Source organism: Jaculus jaculus, chromosome 8 (assembly GCF_020740685.1).
Source record: "Jaculus jaculus isolate mJacJac1 chromosome 8, mJacJac1.mat.Y.cur, whole genome shotgun sequence".
Classification (NCBI taxonomy): Eukaryota; Metazoa; Chordata; class Mammalia; order Rodentia; family Dipodidae; genus Jaculus; species Jaculus jaculus.
The window spans coordinates 122,578,757-122,597,914 of NC_059109.1; the positions used below are offsets into that span (position 1 = coordinate 122,578,757).

General features: G+C 42.8%; 1 protein-coding gene across 5 annotated transcripts in view; it reads right to left on the bottom strand.

The window, feature by feature from the left end:
* The window catches only part of Ptprt (protein tyrosine phosphatase receptor type T), a 1,232,244-nt gene that overhangs the window by 409,696 nt on the left and 803,390 nt on the right, over positions 1-19,158 (bottom strand). For all 5 annotated transcript variants that reach the window (XM_045155759.1, XM_045155757.1, XM_045155760.1 and 2 more), the window contains exon 8: positions 40-336. In XM_045155759.1, the coding sequence (XP_045011694.1) occupies positions 40-336 (297 nt within the window). The remainder of the gene's footprint in view (positions 1-39; positions 337-19,158) is intronic.

Consider the following 19,158-nt stretch of genomic DNA (forward strand, 5'->3'; position numbering starts at 1 on the left):
CATCCCTCAGCCCCTAGGAAACTAGCCTCATTCACTCACCATCCTCTTCGGTCTGCACAACCAGCTCCTCGCTTTCCATGCGGCCCTCAGGGTTGGAGAGCAGCAAACGCAGCCGGATGGTCATGAAGGGACGCAGACCCCGCAGGGTGTAGTGGGAGGATGTCTGGATCACTTCCTCGGCCTCATACTGCTGTTGGTTGAACACGTACTGGTACTGCACTGTGAGGTTGTAGCTGTGGCAACGGGTCACTGCATAGCCAAAGGGCTCCCACTGTAGGGTCAGCTGCCGGGCTCGAATATCCACGATCTCTACATTCTGTGGGCCGTGCACAGGGTCTGCAAGACACATACAAGATACAAGGGCTCTGAGGAGACCACACGGAGGCAAGTGAATATTTTGACTCTCTCACGTGTATCACAACCACTCATTCTTTGCCCACATGATTTTTGCCACGTAGCGTTGTATACATGATGTCGCTCCTAAACTGATGTTTTTTTTCTTTTATTTAAATACACATATGAGGTTGGGGAGATAGATCAGTCAGTAATATAGTTGGCTTGTAAGTATAGGGATCTGATTTCAATTGCAAGTTCCCATGTTAAAAACAAACAAACAACAACAAAAACCCCACTAATGTGGTTGTGGGTACTTATAATCCCATTGCTAAGGAGGCAGAGACAGATGATAGATCCCTGGGGCTTGATGGTCATGCAGTCTTGCCTAGTTGGCAAGTTCTAAGCCAGTGAGAGACTTTGTCTCAAAGGAAAAAAAAAAAAAAAAAAGGTAAAGTGGCAAAATGGGTCTTTGAACTGGTATGTGACCTCAGGCCTGGTAGGTAGGTAAAAAGCACTCCATCACATATGTACCATGGAATGACGCATGCTGAACTTTGTAAATCTCATAACACGTGAGGAGACACCTCCAGCCCTATTCTAGAGTGAACCAAAACTCTGTGACACGATGCAGTAACTGTCTACAAGCCACACCCATGAGAAGTAGAGTTGAGATCTAAATTCAGAGAAAGCCCAAAACCCTGTGTGTTTTCTTTGTGCTGTGACACCACTGAGGACATGGGCCAGAGAGAGGACACAGACGTGAGGCACGTCACAGCCAACAGGAATATGGAAAGACCTGGGAGGATGTTGCAGGAAAGCCAGAAATAATAAGGCAGAATGTGACTGGCCCTCCCCTGAGACCTTCCACCAGAAGGGGTGAGGTTGGGACATAAGTCCACTTAGCATCTAGCTAGCCCCTGGCCTGCCTTCCATCTCCAGGCTCCATTTCTCCTGCAGAGCACTTGTATGCACAGAAAACACCTTGCTATACCTCTTAAAGGCAGAAACACCCCAAAGGCTCCCTTTTTATAGAGGGCAATGGAACTTGAAAGCCCTCCAAACAGCTCAGGGCTTCCTCCAAAGCAGGAAGGCTGAGGCACAGGCAAATCTCCCTATTCCCTCCAAAGCATGCATGAATGACTATCTGAGCACAGCTGGAAGCCAGACTTTGGCATGCTCTAGCTAAGTGACCTTGGCCAAGGGTACTTCATCTCTGAGCCTCCATCTCCTCATCTATAAAGTGGAAATTATTGCACTAATCTCAGAGGGCTGTTAATGAGCATAAAATGAAACTGTAAAGAGAGAAAATTGCCTTTCCCCTAACAGTGGTATTCCTCTTCTACAGAACTGCCTTTCTTGGAGAAATGCTTTAAAAAGCTCATGTGGAATTGGAGCTGGACTCCCTGGGACTCCATTTTGATTATGCTCAGTTTCCAGAACCAGACAAACACACGCCTTGCAGGGTTGGGTGAGTAGGAGAGACAGGGAAGTGACCAAACAGTGGACTGTTGGGAGGAGCCCAATGTGAATGCTCCCTGTGTCACTCCTAGACCTCGAACATGCTGATCCAATACCACATAGACGTTCACTGTGACCAGATTCCCAGAATGATTCAGATGTGCACAATCAGGCCAAGTAATATTCCCCATGGGAACACAGTGACCAGGCAAAGGGGACCTAGATCTTGAGAGATGACTAGAGACATTTCCCATATTAAATTAACATTGGATATTGAATTTATATGGAAATTAAGACATTCAAGAAAATCTCAGTTCAAAGACACAGGCCTAAGGGACTCTAGTGACTATGGGTTAGACGTGTATGTAGAAGTGTTTTGTGAATGGCATGACTCCCATTCAAGGAACAGGATAGACAACTCGTAGATCCTGCCCTTAGCACTTGCCTTTGGGAAACAACTAAGTGGTATAGATAACTGAGACCCATTATGGAAAGTAAAGTTGCCTTTAATCAACATAGTCTACTCGGGAGGCAGTAGTAGGAGGGTCACTGTGAGTTCGAGGCTAGCCTGAGACTACATAGTAAATTCAAGACAGCATGGGCTAGAGCGAGACCCTACCTCAAAAAAAAAAAAAAAAAAAAAGAAAAGAAAAAAAGAGAAAGAGAGAGAGAGAGAGAGACTATAGCCCATGTTCACAAAGCCAATCCCATATTCTTTGGGCTTTTTGCTATGCACCATTGTGTATCACATTTAGCATTGGTCAGGCTGCCCACAGGAAGTACTTGTTCACAGATCTACCTGTGCTCCCACATTGCCAATCTGTGTGGCCAGCAGCTGCAGGATCTGGCAAGGGGACTTTCTGTGAGATGACCACATGGTGAATTTTTCTGGGGAATCAAGCCTAGATCACCCTGCTTCCACAGGCTCTGCTCCATTCTGACTTGACTGTCAGTAGGAACCCGAAGGGGAGCATGTCTTATATTTCATTCAAGAAAGATGTCCTGGAATTGTACGTGAGGAAGACTATTTTAAGAATGTGTGAAGGAGGCATTCATGCCTTCACTCGGACCCTACTACTATACCTCGGCTGCCAAACCCAGCATCTGCTCCAGCAATTGGCTTCCAGGGGCAATGTCTTGGGTTTACATTTGAGTTGGTGCAAACAAGCTGGAAATTGCTGAGAAAGCCTTGTGTGTGTGCAGTAGAGATTGGTTTGTTGAATTTATATCCCTCGTGTAAATACATCCAAGACTACAGCCTATGGTCACTGCTTCCAGATAAGGCCCTGTCCATATGACCTTCTTGAACAATGGCCTCTCAGCCAAGAAGACGGCAAACAGCACAGAGAGAGTGGGTTGTCCAGGAAGCTGAATTTATGTTCTCATGGGAAATCAGTGGCACACCTTTAAAGTGTGCTCCAGGGGCCCTGTCCTAAGCCCCACACTGACCCTCATCTGACTCTGACCTTCTCCCAGTGCATGGGCTTAGCATCTAGGGAAGTGTGCCCACCCATCCCATTTTCCTTTCTGACCAGAATTCAGGACACTGGAACTTCAGAATTTCCTGTGCCTGTAGATCCAAATTTTTCAACAGGACCCGTGAGACCCACTTGTGAGTTTGCATGTGTAAAGGGCAGGCATGTGTGTGCCTATGTGTTTACCAGTGCATGTATACTGTGCATGGGTGCATGTGTATGAATGCAGGTTTACAAGCATCAGTGTGTATATGTGTGTGTGTTTGATGCTCACAGTTTTATACACCACTTTTGCTTTCTCAGGAAAGTAGCTTGGCCTTCTCCCTCCCTTCTGGTCACTTACCCATTTCTATTGCAGCTCTTACTAGAGTTCTCTTTCCATCCTGAAGGAAGACCTACCTGCCACTTGCATCTTCCCACACCAAGTCTTTTTGCCTCAGTTTCCACTACTCGTTCATCAAATCCCACATTTCAAAAGCAAAGTGTGGTACCTGTAATGCTTTGATACCTCCCAGCCACTGCCCATGTTCTCCATCTGTCTAAATACTGTTTACAGGGACTGGAGAGATGGCATAGCAGTTATGGTGCATGCCTCCAAAGCCTAAGGACCCCAATTTCATTCCCCAGGTCCCATGTAAGCCAGATGCACATGGAGGCACATGTGTCTGGAATTCGTTTGCAGTGGCTAGAGGCCGTGGCCCACCCATTTTCTCTCTCTCTCTCCACCCCTCTTTCTGTCTCTAACAAATAAATACTGTCTACATAGATAAATTCCTAGCCAATAGAGTCAAAGCCCAGCTCTACCCTGGGTTGGTCATCCTTCCAGAAGAGTCTCCTCAGTACATCTTGAATATGTGAAGTCTCTTTGAACTAATTGAGATACTTGAATCATATCTCTTACTGAATTGCAGAAAGATCGCTTCAATGTTTCCCGTGCTCACCTTGCCTGCTAACACGTGAGTGTCTAGACCTCCTCATTTGTATAACTAGAACATAAAGCTGATGGTACAGATAGATATACAGGTAAATAGCTAGGCATGCAAATGTAGAAAGTGGTCATGACTGACCACAGGAGCAGAGTTAAGACCCTCATGTAATTAATGGGAGAAGCAAGGAGTAGTAAAGGAGTGAGCCAGGGTCTCTATACACTCTTATTGCGAAGGATAATAGTGTGCTTCAGACAGAACTGTTTCCTGTTTCTGTTCCATGTGGACTCAGTGTCTATCTCTGACGTCAAAGGCAATAGCCATAGAATCTCTTAATGGCCTTGATCAAAGCAAAACATCTTATTTAAAGAAGAGAATTACATGCTGGAGAGATGGCTTAGTGGTTAAGGTGCTTGCTGAAAAGCCTGAAGACCTAGGTTTGATTCCCCACAGCCTATGTAAGCCAGGTGCAAAAAGTGGCACATGTCTGGAGTTCATTTGTACTGGCTGGAGTTTCTGGTGTGCCCATTTTCCCTATCTGCTTCTCTCTCTCTCTCGAATAAGTAAATAAATAAATAAAATATATTTAAAGAGGAGCAGTAAAGTAGATCTCCAATTCATGAATTTACTATGTATTCATCTTTGCATGTGCAGTTTGCTGGGACATATGTACTGTTCAAAGTTGAAACCAAATTATGACAATTTTGGGGCATGGAGCTGGAAATGTGGAGGTGAAAAGCTTGTATGTAAAATTAATTTTTTATCCATTTGGAGATGCAATTTGAGTTCCTTTCAAATTAAATTGCAATGGAGTCCTAGGCAGCTGGAAACATTATTGCCAGCATAATTTGATACTGCAAGAGCAGTAATACATTGACAGATAAGTTCGATGTGACCATTAATTTGTAATTTCTGCATGGAAATGATACACGGAGGGAGAAAAAAAAAGGTAAGAAAAGAACAAAATTAAAATCCATCTTCTTCCCAGAACCATCCAAATTCCGACTTTGGCTTCCATTCCACCGCATCCTCTAATTCATTGCAGATATTCTGTAGAGAGGAGTTTGTTGAATATGACCACAGACATCCTATGGCAGTAGCTACTTTAACAACCAAATCAACAGGAGCTAGAGCCTGGTGAGGTGAACTGTTTGCTACAATCTTGTGGCAATACTGAGGAGAACACTTGCTCATGGTCTTGCTACATCATAAAGTGTATTTTGAACATTAATGTGCTGTGGCATGGGCTGAGGACCAAGGGCACTGTTATCAACTGGCAATGAAGCAATTAACTTCTGCCAACTATTATCTTCTGTGTCTCTTTCTTCTCATATGTGGATGGTGGATGTCCCATAGCTATGGTCTATGAGTGAAGTAACTAGTTAATGTCTTCCAAAGTCCTGGAGAGTGCTTGACATGGTTGTGTTCTCCCAAGCCCGGAGGAGAAATAACATGGGTAGCCACTGAGATGAACGGGGGTCATATATAAAATTACCATGAACCCCTGACCCTATCCCTGATATAGGCAACTGATGGCCTCATGCTTGAAGCAACTGTTGTGTACCATCGTGACGCTTCTATTATGGAGCTGCCCGCTGCCTTCATTTTCTGTACACACACCGTAGACTTATGAAATGAGCCAGGCATTAGGGTGAATGAGATAGACATTTTCTTGTCTTCATGAAACTGATGCCAGGAGGATGCACCTAGGATAACTGTGAAGGGCAGAGTGATGAAGCCTGATGCATCATCTCCATGGGGAGTGCTGACCTCCAGGACACACAGAACAGTAAAATATAGCCTCACCTTGGGAACTCCTCTGAGCCAATTTGAACATGACTCTTGCACAAACCTGACATTATTTTCCACAGAAGGCAAAGACACCAAAGAAATTTGAGGTGAGTACAGGTTAATGATTCCCCCATAACTGTATTATTAGGTTATAATAAAAGCAAGTCTTGGACTCAATTCTACTATCCAGGTGAGCATCTATTATATGAACATTATTAGCTAGCAAGTACAAAATAGGTCAATCTATTCCATACAGCCCAACGAAGGCCCAGCAATCTTTCAAACAATCTGGTTATCATTTTTCATGAAAGGCTAATTTGAGGCAGATGTGACAATACTGTAAGTGGGGAAACTTCCTTTTTTGTATAAACTTCCTCTTTTTTTGATATTGCGGGTCTGATAGTCTCTGTTACATTGATTCGCTTTGTGGTTGGAGAGAACTCTACTAAACACTAGAGTGCATTGGGACAGTGGGAATGGCATACAAGCAAGGCTAGGGTCTCTCCAGGGTCAAAACAAGTAACCGTGACAGTCACTACAGGCATGGGACTATTCAGGAATCATGACGTGGATCCATGTTTAAGATGAAAGGACAAAGTTCATAGTGGGTTCTTCTTTACTACATTAGTCTGAAGAGTGTTTTTTTAAAAAAAAATTTTTATTTATTTGAGAGCGACAGACACAGAGAGAAAGACAGATAGAGGGAGAGAGAGAGAATGGGCGCGCCCGGGCTTCCAGCCTCTGCAAAGGAACTCCAGACGCGTGCACCCCCTTGTGCATCTGGCTAACATGGGACCTGGGGAACCAAGCCTCGAACCGGGGTCCTTAGGCTTCACAGGCAAGCGCTTAACCGCTAAGCCATCTCTCCAGCCCTGAAGAGTGTTTTTGAAATTATATATATGTAGATATAGATATAGATATAGATATAGATATAGATATAGATATAGATATAGATATAGATATAGAGAGATAGAGATAGAGAGAGAGAGAGAGAGAGAGAGAGAGATAGAGATAGAGATAGAGATAGAGATAGAGATAGAGATAGAGATAGAGATAGAGATATGCTGGAGAAATTGCTTAGTGGTTAAGGCATTTGCCTGTGAAGCCAAAGGTCCTAGGTTCGATTCCCCAGGACCCACACAAGCCAGATGCACAGAGGCATATGCATCTGGAGTTCTTGTGCAAGTGGCTAGAGGCCTGGCATGCCCATTCTTCCTCTCTACCTCTCTCTGTGTCTTTCTTCTGTCTCTATCTCTCTCTGCTTGAAAATAAACAAATAAAATTTAAAAAAAATATCTGGGGGCCTAAGAATGTAGCTCAGTGGTCAAATGTTTGCCTAGCATGCATGAGGCACTAGGTTCCGGCACCTGTGCTTGAATAAAATAAACAAATATTTGACTAGCCCATATATTTTGAATAACTTCAATCTCACCACTTGTCATTGATATTATGCTAGTCCATAGGTTCTTGATTTCAACCAATTTGTGGTGCTGATTATTTCAATTAACAAAGTGAGAGTTATTTATCAAGACATGGTGACAGAAGCCTACATTGCCTTGAGAATTGTTTCACACCAGTGTCCTTCCTAATTGGAGTCTTTTTAATTAGCAGTTGGTGTTGGATGAAACTTGATTTATCTATCATCCACTCATCACCTCCCAATGATGTAAGCTGACAGGAAATTGAAAGGAAATTACCAATATTGTAACATGGAATCCGGGGGCCAAAAACATGGCTGCAAAAGAAAGAGCCTTCTTCACAGGACAGAGAAAAATTAACAGAGGAAGAAGGGGCAGGTGCCAGGTGAGAGGGAGTGAAAGGGATAAGCTCTTGGCAAAAGAGACAAGTTCTGAACAAAGAAATGCATGGCCATTAAGATTCTGATTCATAGGAGGACAGTATAAGGCAGAAGTCATCCCACCAACCAGTGAACTGATTCCCGCATTGTGATGCGCCAGGCTGATCTGCACCTTACACAACGCCTTGGTCCCTCCTTCCATCTCTAAGAAGGTAATCCTCAATTAGGTTGGTTGTAACAGTGGATTAAGAGTATTCCTTGCGCAAGAAAACTGGATATATTCTTGGGATACTTTCTTGCTTGGATACGTGTATGTTTGTGCGTCTGAGTGCATGCATGTTTGTATGTGTGTGAGTACATATATGTGTGCATGAGTGTTCAGGCCAGAGTGTTGGAGACCACCGTCATATTGAAGGAGGATGGGAGAAAACTTAGCTTTTTAAAGGCAGTTTTATTTAAACACTGAGGCCCAAAGAGAACCAGGAGGTACAATCCCACATGCCGTCTCACCCTGACACACGACTTGAACTCTTGGTAGAAATGGAACTAGTGTCCGATAAAGACTGATCTACAGTGCCCTCTACTCCCCACAGCAGAGCATGTTACCTGAATAGACAGCCCAGCTGGGCTGCTCTAGGATCTGCTCTCCAAACCTACCAACCAATCAGGGACACACGGGTGAGTCTGGTTTCCTTCTCACCCAGCCTGGCTGGGTGGTAAGGGTGGGGAGTTGGGGGTAGGAGCATGAAAATGTTCCTTCCTAGCAAACACACCTGTTATCTTTGAAACCACATACTGTAAAACCAAGGACGTCCTCTCAACATGGTCTGTAGGATGTCAAAGTCATTATCTGTGATGCACATCTGGGATACATGTGTAAGCCTAAGAATAAGAACAGTGTGGGCCAGCAGCCAGAGCCTCTGGTCCAAGCTTTGACAGACAGCTCCTTGCACTCCTCAATTTTGCATGTCCGATTGAGTGTTGTGACTTTCTTTGTCCATACATTGCTGTCCCCCTTCTAGGACCTGAACCCTGCTGTGCTGGCCAGAGGTCAATGTCAGGTGTCTTTCTCAATTGCTCTCTGCTTTATTTACTGAGATAGGGTCTCTCACAGAAGCCAGAACTCACTGACTTGGCTAGTCTAGGTACCTAACCTGCCTTTGAGATCTATCTATCTTTGCTTCTTGAATGCTGGGATTACAGGCATTATAGACATGTGGTGTCACACCTAGCATTTATATGGATTCAAAAATACAAATTGACTATCAAATTCTCAGCCCGAATCAATACTTTTTGCATCCTTATCATATGCCAGGCCCTACACTAGAGGTCAGAGTGAACCAAATAGGTAATATCCTCTCTACCCTTACAGACAACTTGTTCTGTTGAGGGTAGTAGAGTGTGTGTATGTGTATGTGTGTGTGTGTGTGTGTGTGAATGTGTGTGTATGTGTGTGAATGTGTGTGTGTGTTTGTGTGTGTGTGTGCAAGTGTGTGTGTATTTGTGTGTGTATTTGTGTGTGTGTGTTTGTGTGTGTGTATTTATGTGTGTATGCATATATATGTGTGCGTGAGTGTGTGTGAGTGTGTGCGTGTGTGTGTTGTGTCACTTGGTAGTGAAGTGGCTATGAAGAACTCAAGCAGGAAAGAAAGACGGACTGGGAGATGCATATGGCTGTGGTTTTAATTCTTTGATTTTAGGTCTTACCACTAGCTCATTGATGTCTCCTTACCGTTCCTCTCCAATGAGGTGAGAGCTTTTACTTTTCCCCATGATCTAGTCTGAAATATCCGTTGAGCAGCTGCAGGGTGACACAAGGAGGACATGTCACTTCTAACCGAGTGTCATGGTCCCTGTCTCTGTGGAACATGCAACACAAACTCAAACCGTCACAGTGGCAGTCCAAAACAAGAGCAGACCGTGTGCCTAATAGAGACGCTGTATCATACTGTGGTGATGATTTAAATACCTGGAAGGAAGGAAATAAGGGTCAACCCGGGTAAAATAGCAACCAAGATGTAGCAGTCAGTGAAGGTGATTATGAAGAGGTGGCCTAAAAGTTGTCCTTCTTTCCTCTTCTCTCTAGTTCCACCTTTCCATCAGCTTCTACTCAATTCTAGCTCTTAGTTTAAACATCAATTGTAATAAGAAATCTCCTCTTAAAAGCTTATCTTACTCAGGGTTCAGTGGGTGTCCCACCCCATGATCCCACAAGATTATTGAACTAGATAGACCCTGTAGTCACCCAGTGTGGGGTGTGGATGGGGAACCAAGAGACAGCCCACGGATTGGGGTAGCATTCCTTCTGCCCATATTAAACATGAAGAGTTCCAGCCCAAGGCATCTGGGACACTCATTAAGCCACTGTTTCTTAGCTTTGAGCTCCTTTTTGGTTTGCTGGTTTTTGTTATTTTGAGCCAGGGTCTTGTGCAGCCCAGACTGGTCTTGAACTCATTATGTATCTGAGGGATGATCTTGAAATCTAGATCCTCTTGCCTACACCTCCCAAGAGCTGAGATTACAGGTGTGGACCACTGTGACCAGTTTCAAACACCTCTTTTAAATGTCAGGACTGAGGTCATAGAATTCACACTCTGTTGTACTGCAGCACTCCATGCCAATAGGTGGCGCTCGGTGGAGCAGGGCTGGTGAGGAAGATAGCCTCTTCCACTTCCTGTGGATGTCCTCTGGCACCAGATCTTAATCTGGGATCTTATTTTCTCAGAGCATTTGGATCTAGTTTGCAGTTTTCCCAACAGTTCAAGAGACAGCCTCATCTCATTGTAGCACCAGCCAAAAAAAAAAAAAGCTCTCCCAATTCCAATTTTTTAATCTTTCATAATTTGAGCCTGTTTTCTTTCTCTTTTTTCTGGCTCCAGTAGCAGCTGTTTCCCACAGTTAAATCATTTGTCTAATATTCTCCTTTTACTGTTTCAGTTTCTCAGACAATTCTTTATATATAGTTAACCACAGGTTTCCAATTATTCTCAGCTCTTGGTGTCCATTGTGTTTTGGTAATTTTATTTTCCATGGATCCCAAGCCAAAGAAATACCAAGCAGCTTCATTTGTTATATAGCTCATATAACTTAATAACTCTCTGTACCCTCAACATCTTAAGAGTGATTTGAGAAAACAATACACACACACACACACACACACACACACACACACACACACACACATATATATATATCACTTTTAACAATCACTTCTCACTAATTCTTGTATCTATTTGAGCAGCACACACAGATTTTCACACTGTGGGTTCAGATTAACACTGTCAGACCTACTTCTGATCCACACAGATGTTTGTGCAATACTAGCATTTCAACTCTGGCATGGCCAAAAGCCCAGCTAAGCACTGACAGGAAGTCATGCAGGGCACCTAGTTTAATAACAAAGTTGTGAGTCACCTCGGGTGAGCAGTTGCGGGTGTCTCCATGAAAATCCTGAGTTTTCCATACTTTAAATCAGTTCTTGGTGCCTTGAGAAGTTCAAGGTGGTCCTAGGTTGTCTCAGCATACACGCTGGGAGCCATGACAGTTAATAATACCATCCAGGCAACAAGTGGTATGACTATCCCTTGACTTCACCTTGACTGCCAAAAGGATCCCCTACTCTGAATTTCCAGAATGTTTCTTTTCCTTTTCTGATGATGTCATGCAAATTGAGATCTCTAAACCCACAAATCTGGTTAATCCTGGCCAGCACATTCCAGTTCCCAGCTCTGTTTTAGGGTCTGTTTCTTCTCTTTTCTTTTTTCCTTTTTCTTTTTCCCTTTGCCTGGACTGTTGCTGTGTCCTGGGGTGAAGTGTCAGCTGTGCCTCTTGACCCAGCAGCTGCTCAAGGGCTCAGATTCTGAGGAGAATTCAATGGATACAGGCACAAGATTATAGTCAGGAAATAAAAGCTCTAGAATGTTTAAAAATTACTTTTGTGGTAGAGAAAATCAGGTTGGAAAGAGAGAAACAATTTCTAAATTACATGGTTTCAGATTCCAGAGAAAGAAAAAGTGATTTGAAGTGGGGGTGGTGATGGGAAGGGTGTCAAACCCATAACATCTTCTGGGCTTTACTTCAATTCATCCTAAATTCATGGCAAGTATCCTTGTCCATTGAAAAAAGAAAAAAAGAGAAAAAAACTCAAGTGGGAAGGGAGGCTGGATAAAGAATAAAACAGAAGCATTCTTGTTGGTCAAAAGCCACCTTGCACAGGATCCAGGTGAGGCATTACAAATTCTAAACAGTTTGATTCTCCTGGCTGTGAGCCATGCCAGCACTAGGATTGGGAAATAGTCTTCAATTAGCTACTGTTATCTCTGCCTAAGAGGCCCCGCTGTAAGTCAGGTTGTTTCTAGATCATGTACAATAAACAAAAGTAACGTCTCCTAATTGGACTCTCATGGTCCCTTACCAAACCACTACTTTTTCACTTAGAGACTATGGCTTTTATATTCAGATCTGGGGCTTTTCAAGGCCTTGGCAGCTCATAATTGAGAACTATCCCACCCCAGAACACCCTTGATCTCAGAGGAATCACATTAATCTATAGACACTGTCCAGGACTGCTGGACCTTGACGAGACCTGCTGTGTAAGCAGCCCAGAAATGTCGACCAAGCCTTTCTATGATGTCCAAAGCTTTATTCTTTGAAATGTACAAGAGTATCATTAAACTGAAGGAACATTTTCAAACAAAAACCACTGTCTGTGAAAGGAAGATTATTCTCTGTCCAGTGTCATTTGGGACCTACCTAGGCAATGATAAAGGGAATGAATGTGATGAAGTCAGGCTACTTATTTCTGGAGGCTTTGGGATAGATGCTAAGAAGGGAAGTCTGGTAGAACAGGGAGCAAAGAAGAGTGAGAGGTGGAAGACACGCTTACCCTTGTGATTCTATACTGCTCCTTTGTGAAGTACTTTCTGGACCAGTGGGACACCTATTCACAATAGTAATGGGCAAAAATGTACCCATCATGATTCCTGGCTCCCCTCTAAAAGGAAGTGACCTTATGTTGTGATACACTGGCACATTTCCAGCACAAGCTCTCCTGCAAGCCACAGAATGACCATTTTTCATATCAGAATTATAAAGATCATCACGACTTTTCCTCCTTGACTTTTAACTCAGACTTGGTCTTCAAGGCTTTAAGGTCACCCCTGTAACGTACCATCTGTACTATCTGTACAAACACGTTTCCTATGAAAACATCAGGCCATCTGAAAATCTTCTTGCTCAGATTCCCAGTGTTTTCATACATTGTCTCTCCTATCCATTAAAACATACTTATGAAGGGTTGAGGAGATGGCTCATGAGTCAAAGACACTTGCTTACAAAATCTGCATTCTTCCCAGAGCCCACAAATTCTGTCTAAAGCTGCTGGGACGAACATCCAACCAGACACAGTTCAGGAGAGGAGCAGCTTTGTTTCAGGCTTACAGGTCCAGGGGAAGTTCTGTCAGCGGTGGAAGAAGCTGCTTCCTTCCACACCGCCATGCAGAGAGGAAAACGGCAGGCAGTGAGCACAAGCCCAGCACACACAAACCCACCCACCCCTGAACCTGCTCTCTACACTTCTGGATTAGAATCAGACACGCCCTCAAACGCACTTTAGTGCTGGACTCCAGGATCCCTCCCCCGCTGCAACACCTCCTCCGTCCAGGTGGCCAACGATCCAAATCACATGTTTACTTTTAACACTTGGGTCAATGGGGGACATACATTCAAACTACCATGCCATGTAAAGCTGGTTGTAAAGTCATGGATGAGTCTGTGATCCTAATGCAAAAATGACGATGGGGACTAGAGCCAGGAGAATGGCCTGGGAGTCTGGCACTTGTTTGCAGCAGCAAAAGACCCTGCTCATGGAGGGTGGAAGTAAGTAGAGCACAGATGCCTCAAAGCTGTCATGTTCACTCCACATGCTCGCCATGGCACACGCGCACCCATGCACAGATGCATATGTGCATGTGCACATGTATACACACACACAGAGAAACACAAATAAATTAAAAACATAAAAACTTATTTATGAACTTGAATAATTTTACCTTTGCCTTCTTCTTAGGGTTCCTGTGAGGTTTGAGTAGAATTACATATGTTTACTGAATATGGGTATTGCCTTTCCTAGGTAATAGATCAATCACCCCCAACACCACTGGCTTAAAACCAGACATTCATTATTTTTGAAAAAAATTTATTTATTTATGTGGGGGCCGGGGAGATTGCTTAAGGGCTAAGGTACTTGCCTGTGAAACCTAAGGATCCAGGTTTGATTCCCCAAGTCCCACGAAAGCCAGATGGCACAAAGTGGCACATGTGTCTGGAGTTCGTTTGCAGTGGCTAGAGTCCCTGGCATGCCCATTATCTCTCTCTTCCCCCCCACATCTGTATCTCTAATAAATGAGTAAAACCAAAATCTTTAAAAATATTTTATTTATTTATTTATTTGAGAGAGAGAGAGGGAGGGAGAAAGAGGCAGACAGATATAGAAAAAGAGTGAAAGAGAGAGAGAGAGAGAGAAAGAAAGGGCACATCAGGGCTGTTAACCACTGCAAACAAACTCCAGACACGTGTGCTACCTCATACATCTGGCTTACGTGAGTACTGGGGAATCAAACCTGGGCCCATAGGCTTTGCAGGCAAGCACCTAAACCACTAAGCTGTCTCTCCAGCCCCAGACAATTACTCCTAAGCTTGGACATCTGGTTGTATGAGCCAGGCTGGCTCAGGCTGGCCTGCCTTCAGGCTATAAGCTGTGCTCAGGTCTGTTTTGTCTGTGTTTGTTTCAGAGTCTGGGCTGAAGGGGCAGTTATCCTCCAGGCCATGTTCTTTCCACGACGGACACAGTAAAGCAAAGTTCTAAAAGTTCCTTCATATCGCATCATATCTATGAGGGCACTAGCAAGGAAGCAAGTCACACGGGCAATTCTGAAATGAGCAGGTCCCCTCCCCATGGGATATAAGGAGAGTAATGCTAGTGATATTTTCCAGAAGCTAACTCAAGACACCCAGATCGGCTTGTGTTTATGTTTTGGTTAGCAGGACCCATCAGCCCTTCTCCATGCAACACAGAATTGGTCCTCCATGGGAACGAAAGTCTGCTTTTGCAGCAAATGTCTGAGGAGCTCAAAGATTCTGCTAAAAACACCAGGCACCAGCAGTGGACTCTTCTGTGTCCATGTGGACTATTCTGCAATACAACCTTGGGACAAAAGGCAGAAGTCTAATAGACACACCTGGAGAAGGCAGTCTGACATTCTCAATCCCAAAGTGAACCGGCTGAGCCCCCAGTTATAATGATCAAGTGAGCCATTCCTGCTCTCCTACTCTGACCACATGCATCTACATCTCCTGATGTCCTCTGCTCTGCTAGCAAAAGCTCTGACATAGAAAAAAAAATGTAGTGGGCTACACCAAAGATGTCCTTTATCCTACTATCTGGAAACTTTGACTGGGTTATCTTCTATGGCAAAGGGAATGTTGTGGATGTCATTAATTTAAGCATATTGAAATGAGGGGTAGTCTTGGGTTATCTAGGTCTGCTTAATGTACTTATAAGGGTCCTTAGAAGAAAGACAAGATGTTCAAGAGGAGCAATAAAACCACACTGCTAGTACTGAAAATGGAGGAAGGAGCCCCAAGTTAAGGAGTGTGGGCAGCCTTAGCAGCTGGGACAAGCAAGAGAACGGAACGCAGCTTTACAGTTCCATTCTAACTCTAGCCTCCTTAATAATAAACATGTGTAATTTCAAGCCACTAAACGTGTGGTGATTTGTTACAGTATCAATTAGAATCTGATACAATCCCCAAAGACTACGCTGCATATTTCTGTATTTTCCATCTCCACTATCTACCTTCATTGCCTTTCTCCATAGAAACATTATTTTCATATGTATTTTCTTGCTTGAATGAACTCATATGAAATGAATGCATTTGCTTAGCATTCATGCATTTTAATTATGTGAGTTGGAATGGGTTACAGTTCGTTTATCTTTTTAGCTTTCTTATGTTATGGACATACTTAGTATGGAAACAACACATGTTGGTACCATCTTTTCTCTAATCTCTGCCCCTTTTTAGAAGAGGCCCTCCTCATTGGGGTCATAGATTATCCCCGTGGGGGTTGTGGGTTATGCATTGTGGGAGCAGCAGTCAGTTATGGGGGAGAGGCGATGCTTGTGGGCATAATGCCCCAATTTGTGGCTCTAACAGTCTTTCCACCCCCACTTCTACAAAAACCCCTGGCCATGTTGGGTGTGTTTTAAGCCAGTGTCTGGCTCTTAGGAGCCTCTGGATCTCTGCTTTGGTAGGTGTGGAGCATCCTCATGTCTATCTTCCTCATATCCGTATGCCACCGTGTGCCCTTAGTCAGCCATTTTCAAACACTGCATGGGACTTCAGACTGTGTCGTACCTGCACAATCCTATGCTGTAGGAGATCCCTCTTTCTGGGTTTGTTTGAACTTCTTTGCAGTAAACATAATTCTAGAAGCAGAAGTGTGGCCGTATGGGTAAACTTAATTTGGCAAAGTACTATCAAGTTGCTTCCAGAATAGCTGCTCCCAAACTCCTAACTATGTGTGAAGGCTCTTGAGGTCCCACATTCATGACAACTCTTGGCATCATCCAATTTTTCTACATTTTTCCAGTATGATGGAAGCTAAATGTTTTTCTTTCACTTATTTATTTATTTATTTATTTTGAACTAAGTATTTTCATCTAATATTTCAATTTACAATGATTTTGACTACTTTTTTCATATAATCATTAGCCTTTGGGTGTTCATCTCTGTAAACTCTCTATTCATATCTTTTGCTAATTAATCTACTCACTTGCAGAATGTTTTTTGTATATTATATATTTTCTTTCTTTTCATTCTCCTGGTGATAATTTCTTACATTCAAAAATTCTTAAATTTTGGCATAATGAAATCAATTAAAGTTTTAACTTATGGTGAGTCTTTTATATATATATACATACGTACACACACACACACACACACACACACACACATACACACACACACATATATACTTATTGACTCTTGTGACTGTAGAGATGGTTTAGTGGGTAAGAGTACCTGCTAGATAAGCATAATGGCCTTGTTACCCTAAGTTAGACTCCCCAGCACCCATGTAAAAACTTCGCCATGGCCAGATACATCTGTAAGCCCAGTTCTATAGCCCTGTAGGGGAAAGAAGAGCTCAGAGAACCCCCAGAACTTGTGAAAACAGCAGTTGTAGATTCAGAGAAAAACTCCGTCTCATGGAAATACACAGACGAGTGATCAAGGAAGACACTCAGTGTTCTCCTGTGGCCTCTATAGGTATGCATGTTGGGGCATAAACATCTACATACACATGTGCATATACCTCACGTACACCACACCACACATATTACACATGCACCCACACACAAGTGTCTATAATTTAAGTGGCATTTGTGTGTGTGTGTGTTTATTTTGCGATCTGAAAGAACATGGGTAATTCCATACATTTAGAATTCCAACAAGTAATGTTGCAGTTTCATTCTGTTTCTTACTTCCTTCATTTGGACCCACGCTTCTAAGAACTATCCAGTCTGCTCTGTGTAAACATGGATTTCTGTGGCCAACCCTGTGTGACACTTGTGATGAGCCGCTTCTCCTGTCACCCTCTCCCAAACCCAATGACAGCAACTAACTCACTAACTTCTACTTAAGAAGTCTCTGGGTTGGAGAGATGTCTTACCAGTTAAGATATCACTTGCCTGTGAAGCCTGAGGACTTGGTTTTAATTCCCCAATACCCAAGTAAAGCCAGATGCACAGGTGGCACATGCATCTGAAATTTGCTTGCAGTGGCTGGAGGCCCTGTACACCGAGTCTCTCTCTTTCCTTCTTTTTCTCTCAAATAAATAAATAAGATATTTATAAAAGAAGCATAGTCCCAATTATTAAGTCATTCTCACTATTCTTTCCTAACTTTATAGATCCATCCTTCACAGTGACATGTCAGAACTTCTGAAGGCCACGACTGTGGGATGAGACGTTAGGTTGAAAATTTATATTTTATTTTCCTCTGCACAGTGAAAAGGATTTTCTTTTTTTTTTTTTTTTTAATTTTTATTTATTTATTTGAGAGTGACAGACACAGAGAGAAAGACAGATAGAGGGAGAGAGAGAGAATGGGCGCGCCAGGGCTTCCAGCCTCTGCAAACGAACTCCAGACGCGTGCGCCCCCTTGTGCATCTGGCTAACGTGGGACCTGGGGAACCGAGCCTCGAACCGGGGTCCTTAGGCTACACAGGCAAGTGCTCAACCGCTAAGCCATCTCTCCAGCCCGAAAAGGATTTTCTTAAGAAACAACCACCAAGTATACCATACAGTTCACTTCTACAGCCACCTTCACCACACGTGACATTTCTGACACAGGAGTTGATGTCTGAGCTTTGCAATCTGTTCTGAGTCCATTCACCTACTATAGCATAGGTACTATTCTTTGTACAATTATGGCTTTAGAGGATTATATATTGACATCTTCTAGGCCAAATCCTTTGTTTTAATCTCCCCTCAAGGATGAATACTAACGATTGAGTCCTACTCTTTTATGTAGACTTAATAGGGAAGTTTATCAAATTATTTAAAATTGTAACAACATTTTTATTGGCTTTGCCTTACATTTATAGACACAGTTGGGGGAAAGTTTCATGTGCATAATAATGGCATTCTATCTGTGAGCACACACTCTTCATTTGTTCAGATGTTCTTGTAGGTTTTCAATATGTTTTAAAGTTTTCCATGGGAAGACTTTTATATTCTTAGACTAATGAAAGTTTAAAGATGTGATGATTTGTATTATAATAGTTTTAAGTTAATTTTTTCTAGTTTCTCATTGCTTGTATGGGGTATTCTATTGACTTTTGTCTAACTTAATGTTATATATGACAACCTTGAATTTGCATTATTTATATCAATTTTATGTCATTTATTTTTCTTAGATGGTTGACATGTATACAAATAAGCTCCTCTTTTTTCCTTCTCTTCATTCCTTATTTCATTTTCCTCTCCCTCCCTCACTTCCTTTCTTCTTTCATATTTTTCTTTTTCAGTTTCTCTCTTTCCTTCTCTTGTCCTCTCTTCTTTCTTTCCTTCTCTCTCTTTTTTCTTTGAGAACCTTACATGTTGTCCTCTTTTTCTAATTTTTTTTGGGGGGGAGGTCAGAAGCTCCAGCATTGTGTTAAATAGCAAAATAGCAGTGTGGTAGTATTCCCCATTTCTTGCTCTGAAAAGAATTGCCTCTAAATCTAAAAGCCTAACAATGTTTGCTGTAACATGTTGGTATATAAACAAGTAATCTAAAAAGACTTTCCTATACTCTAAAGGTTTCAAAACTA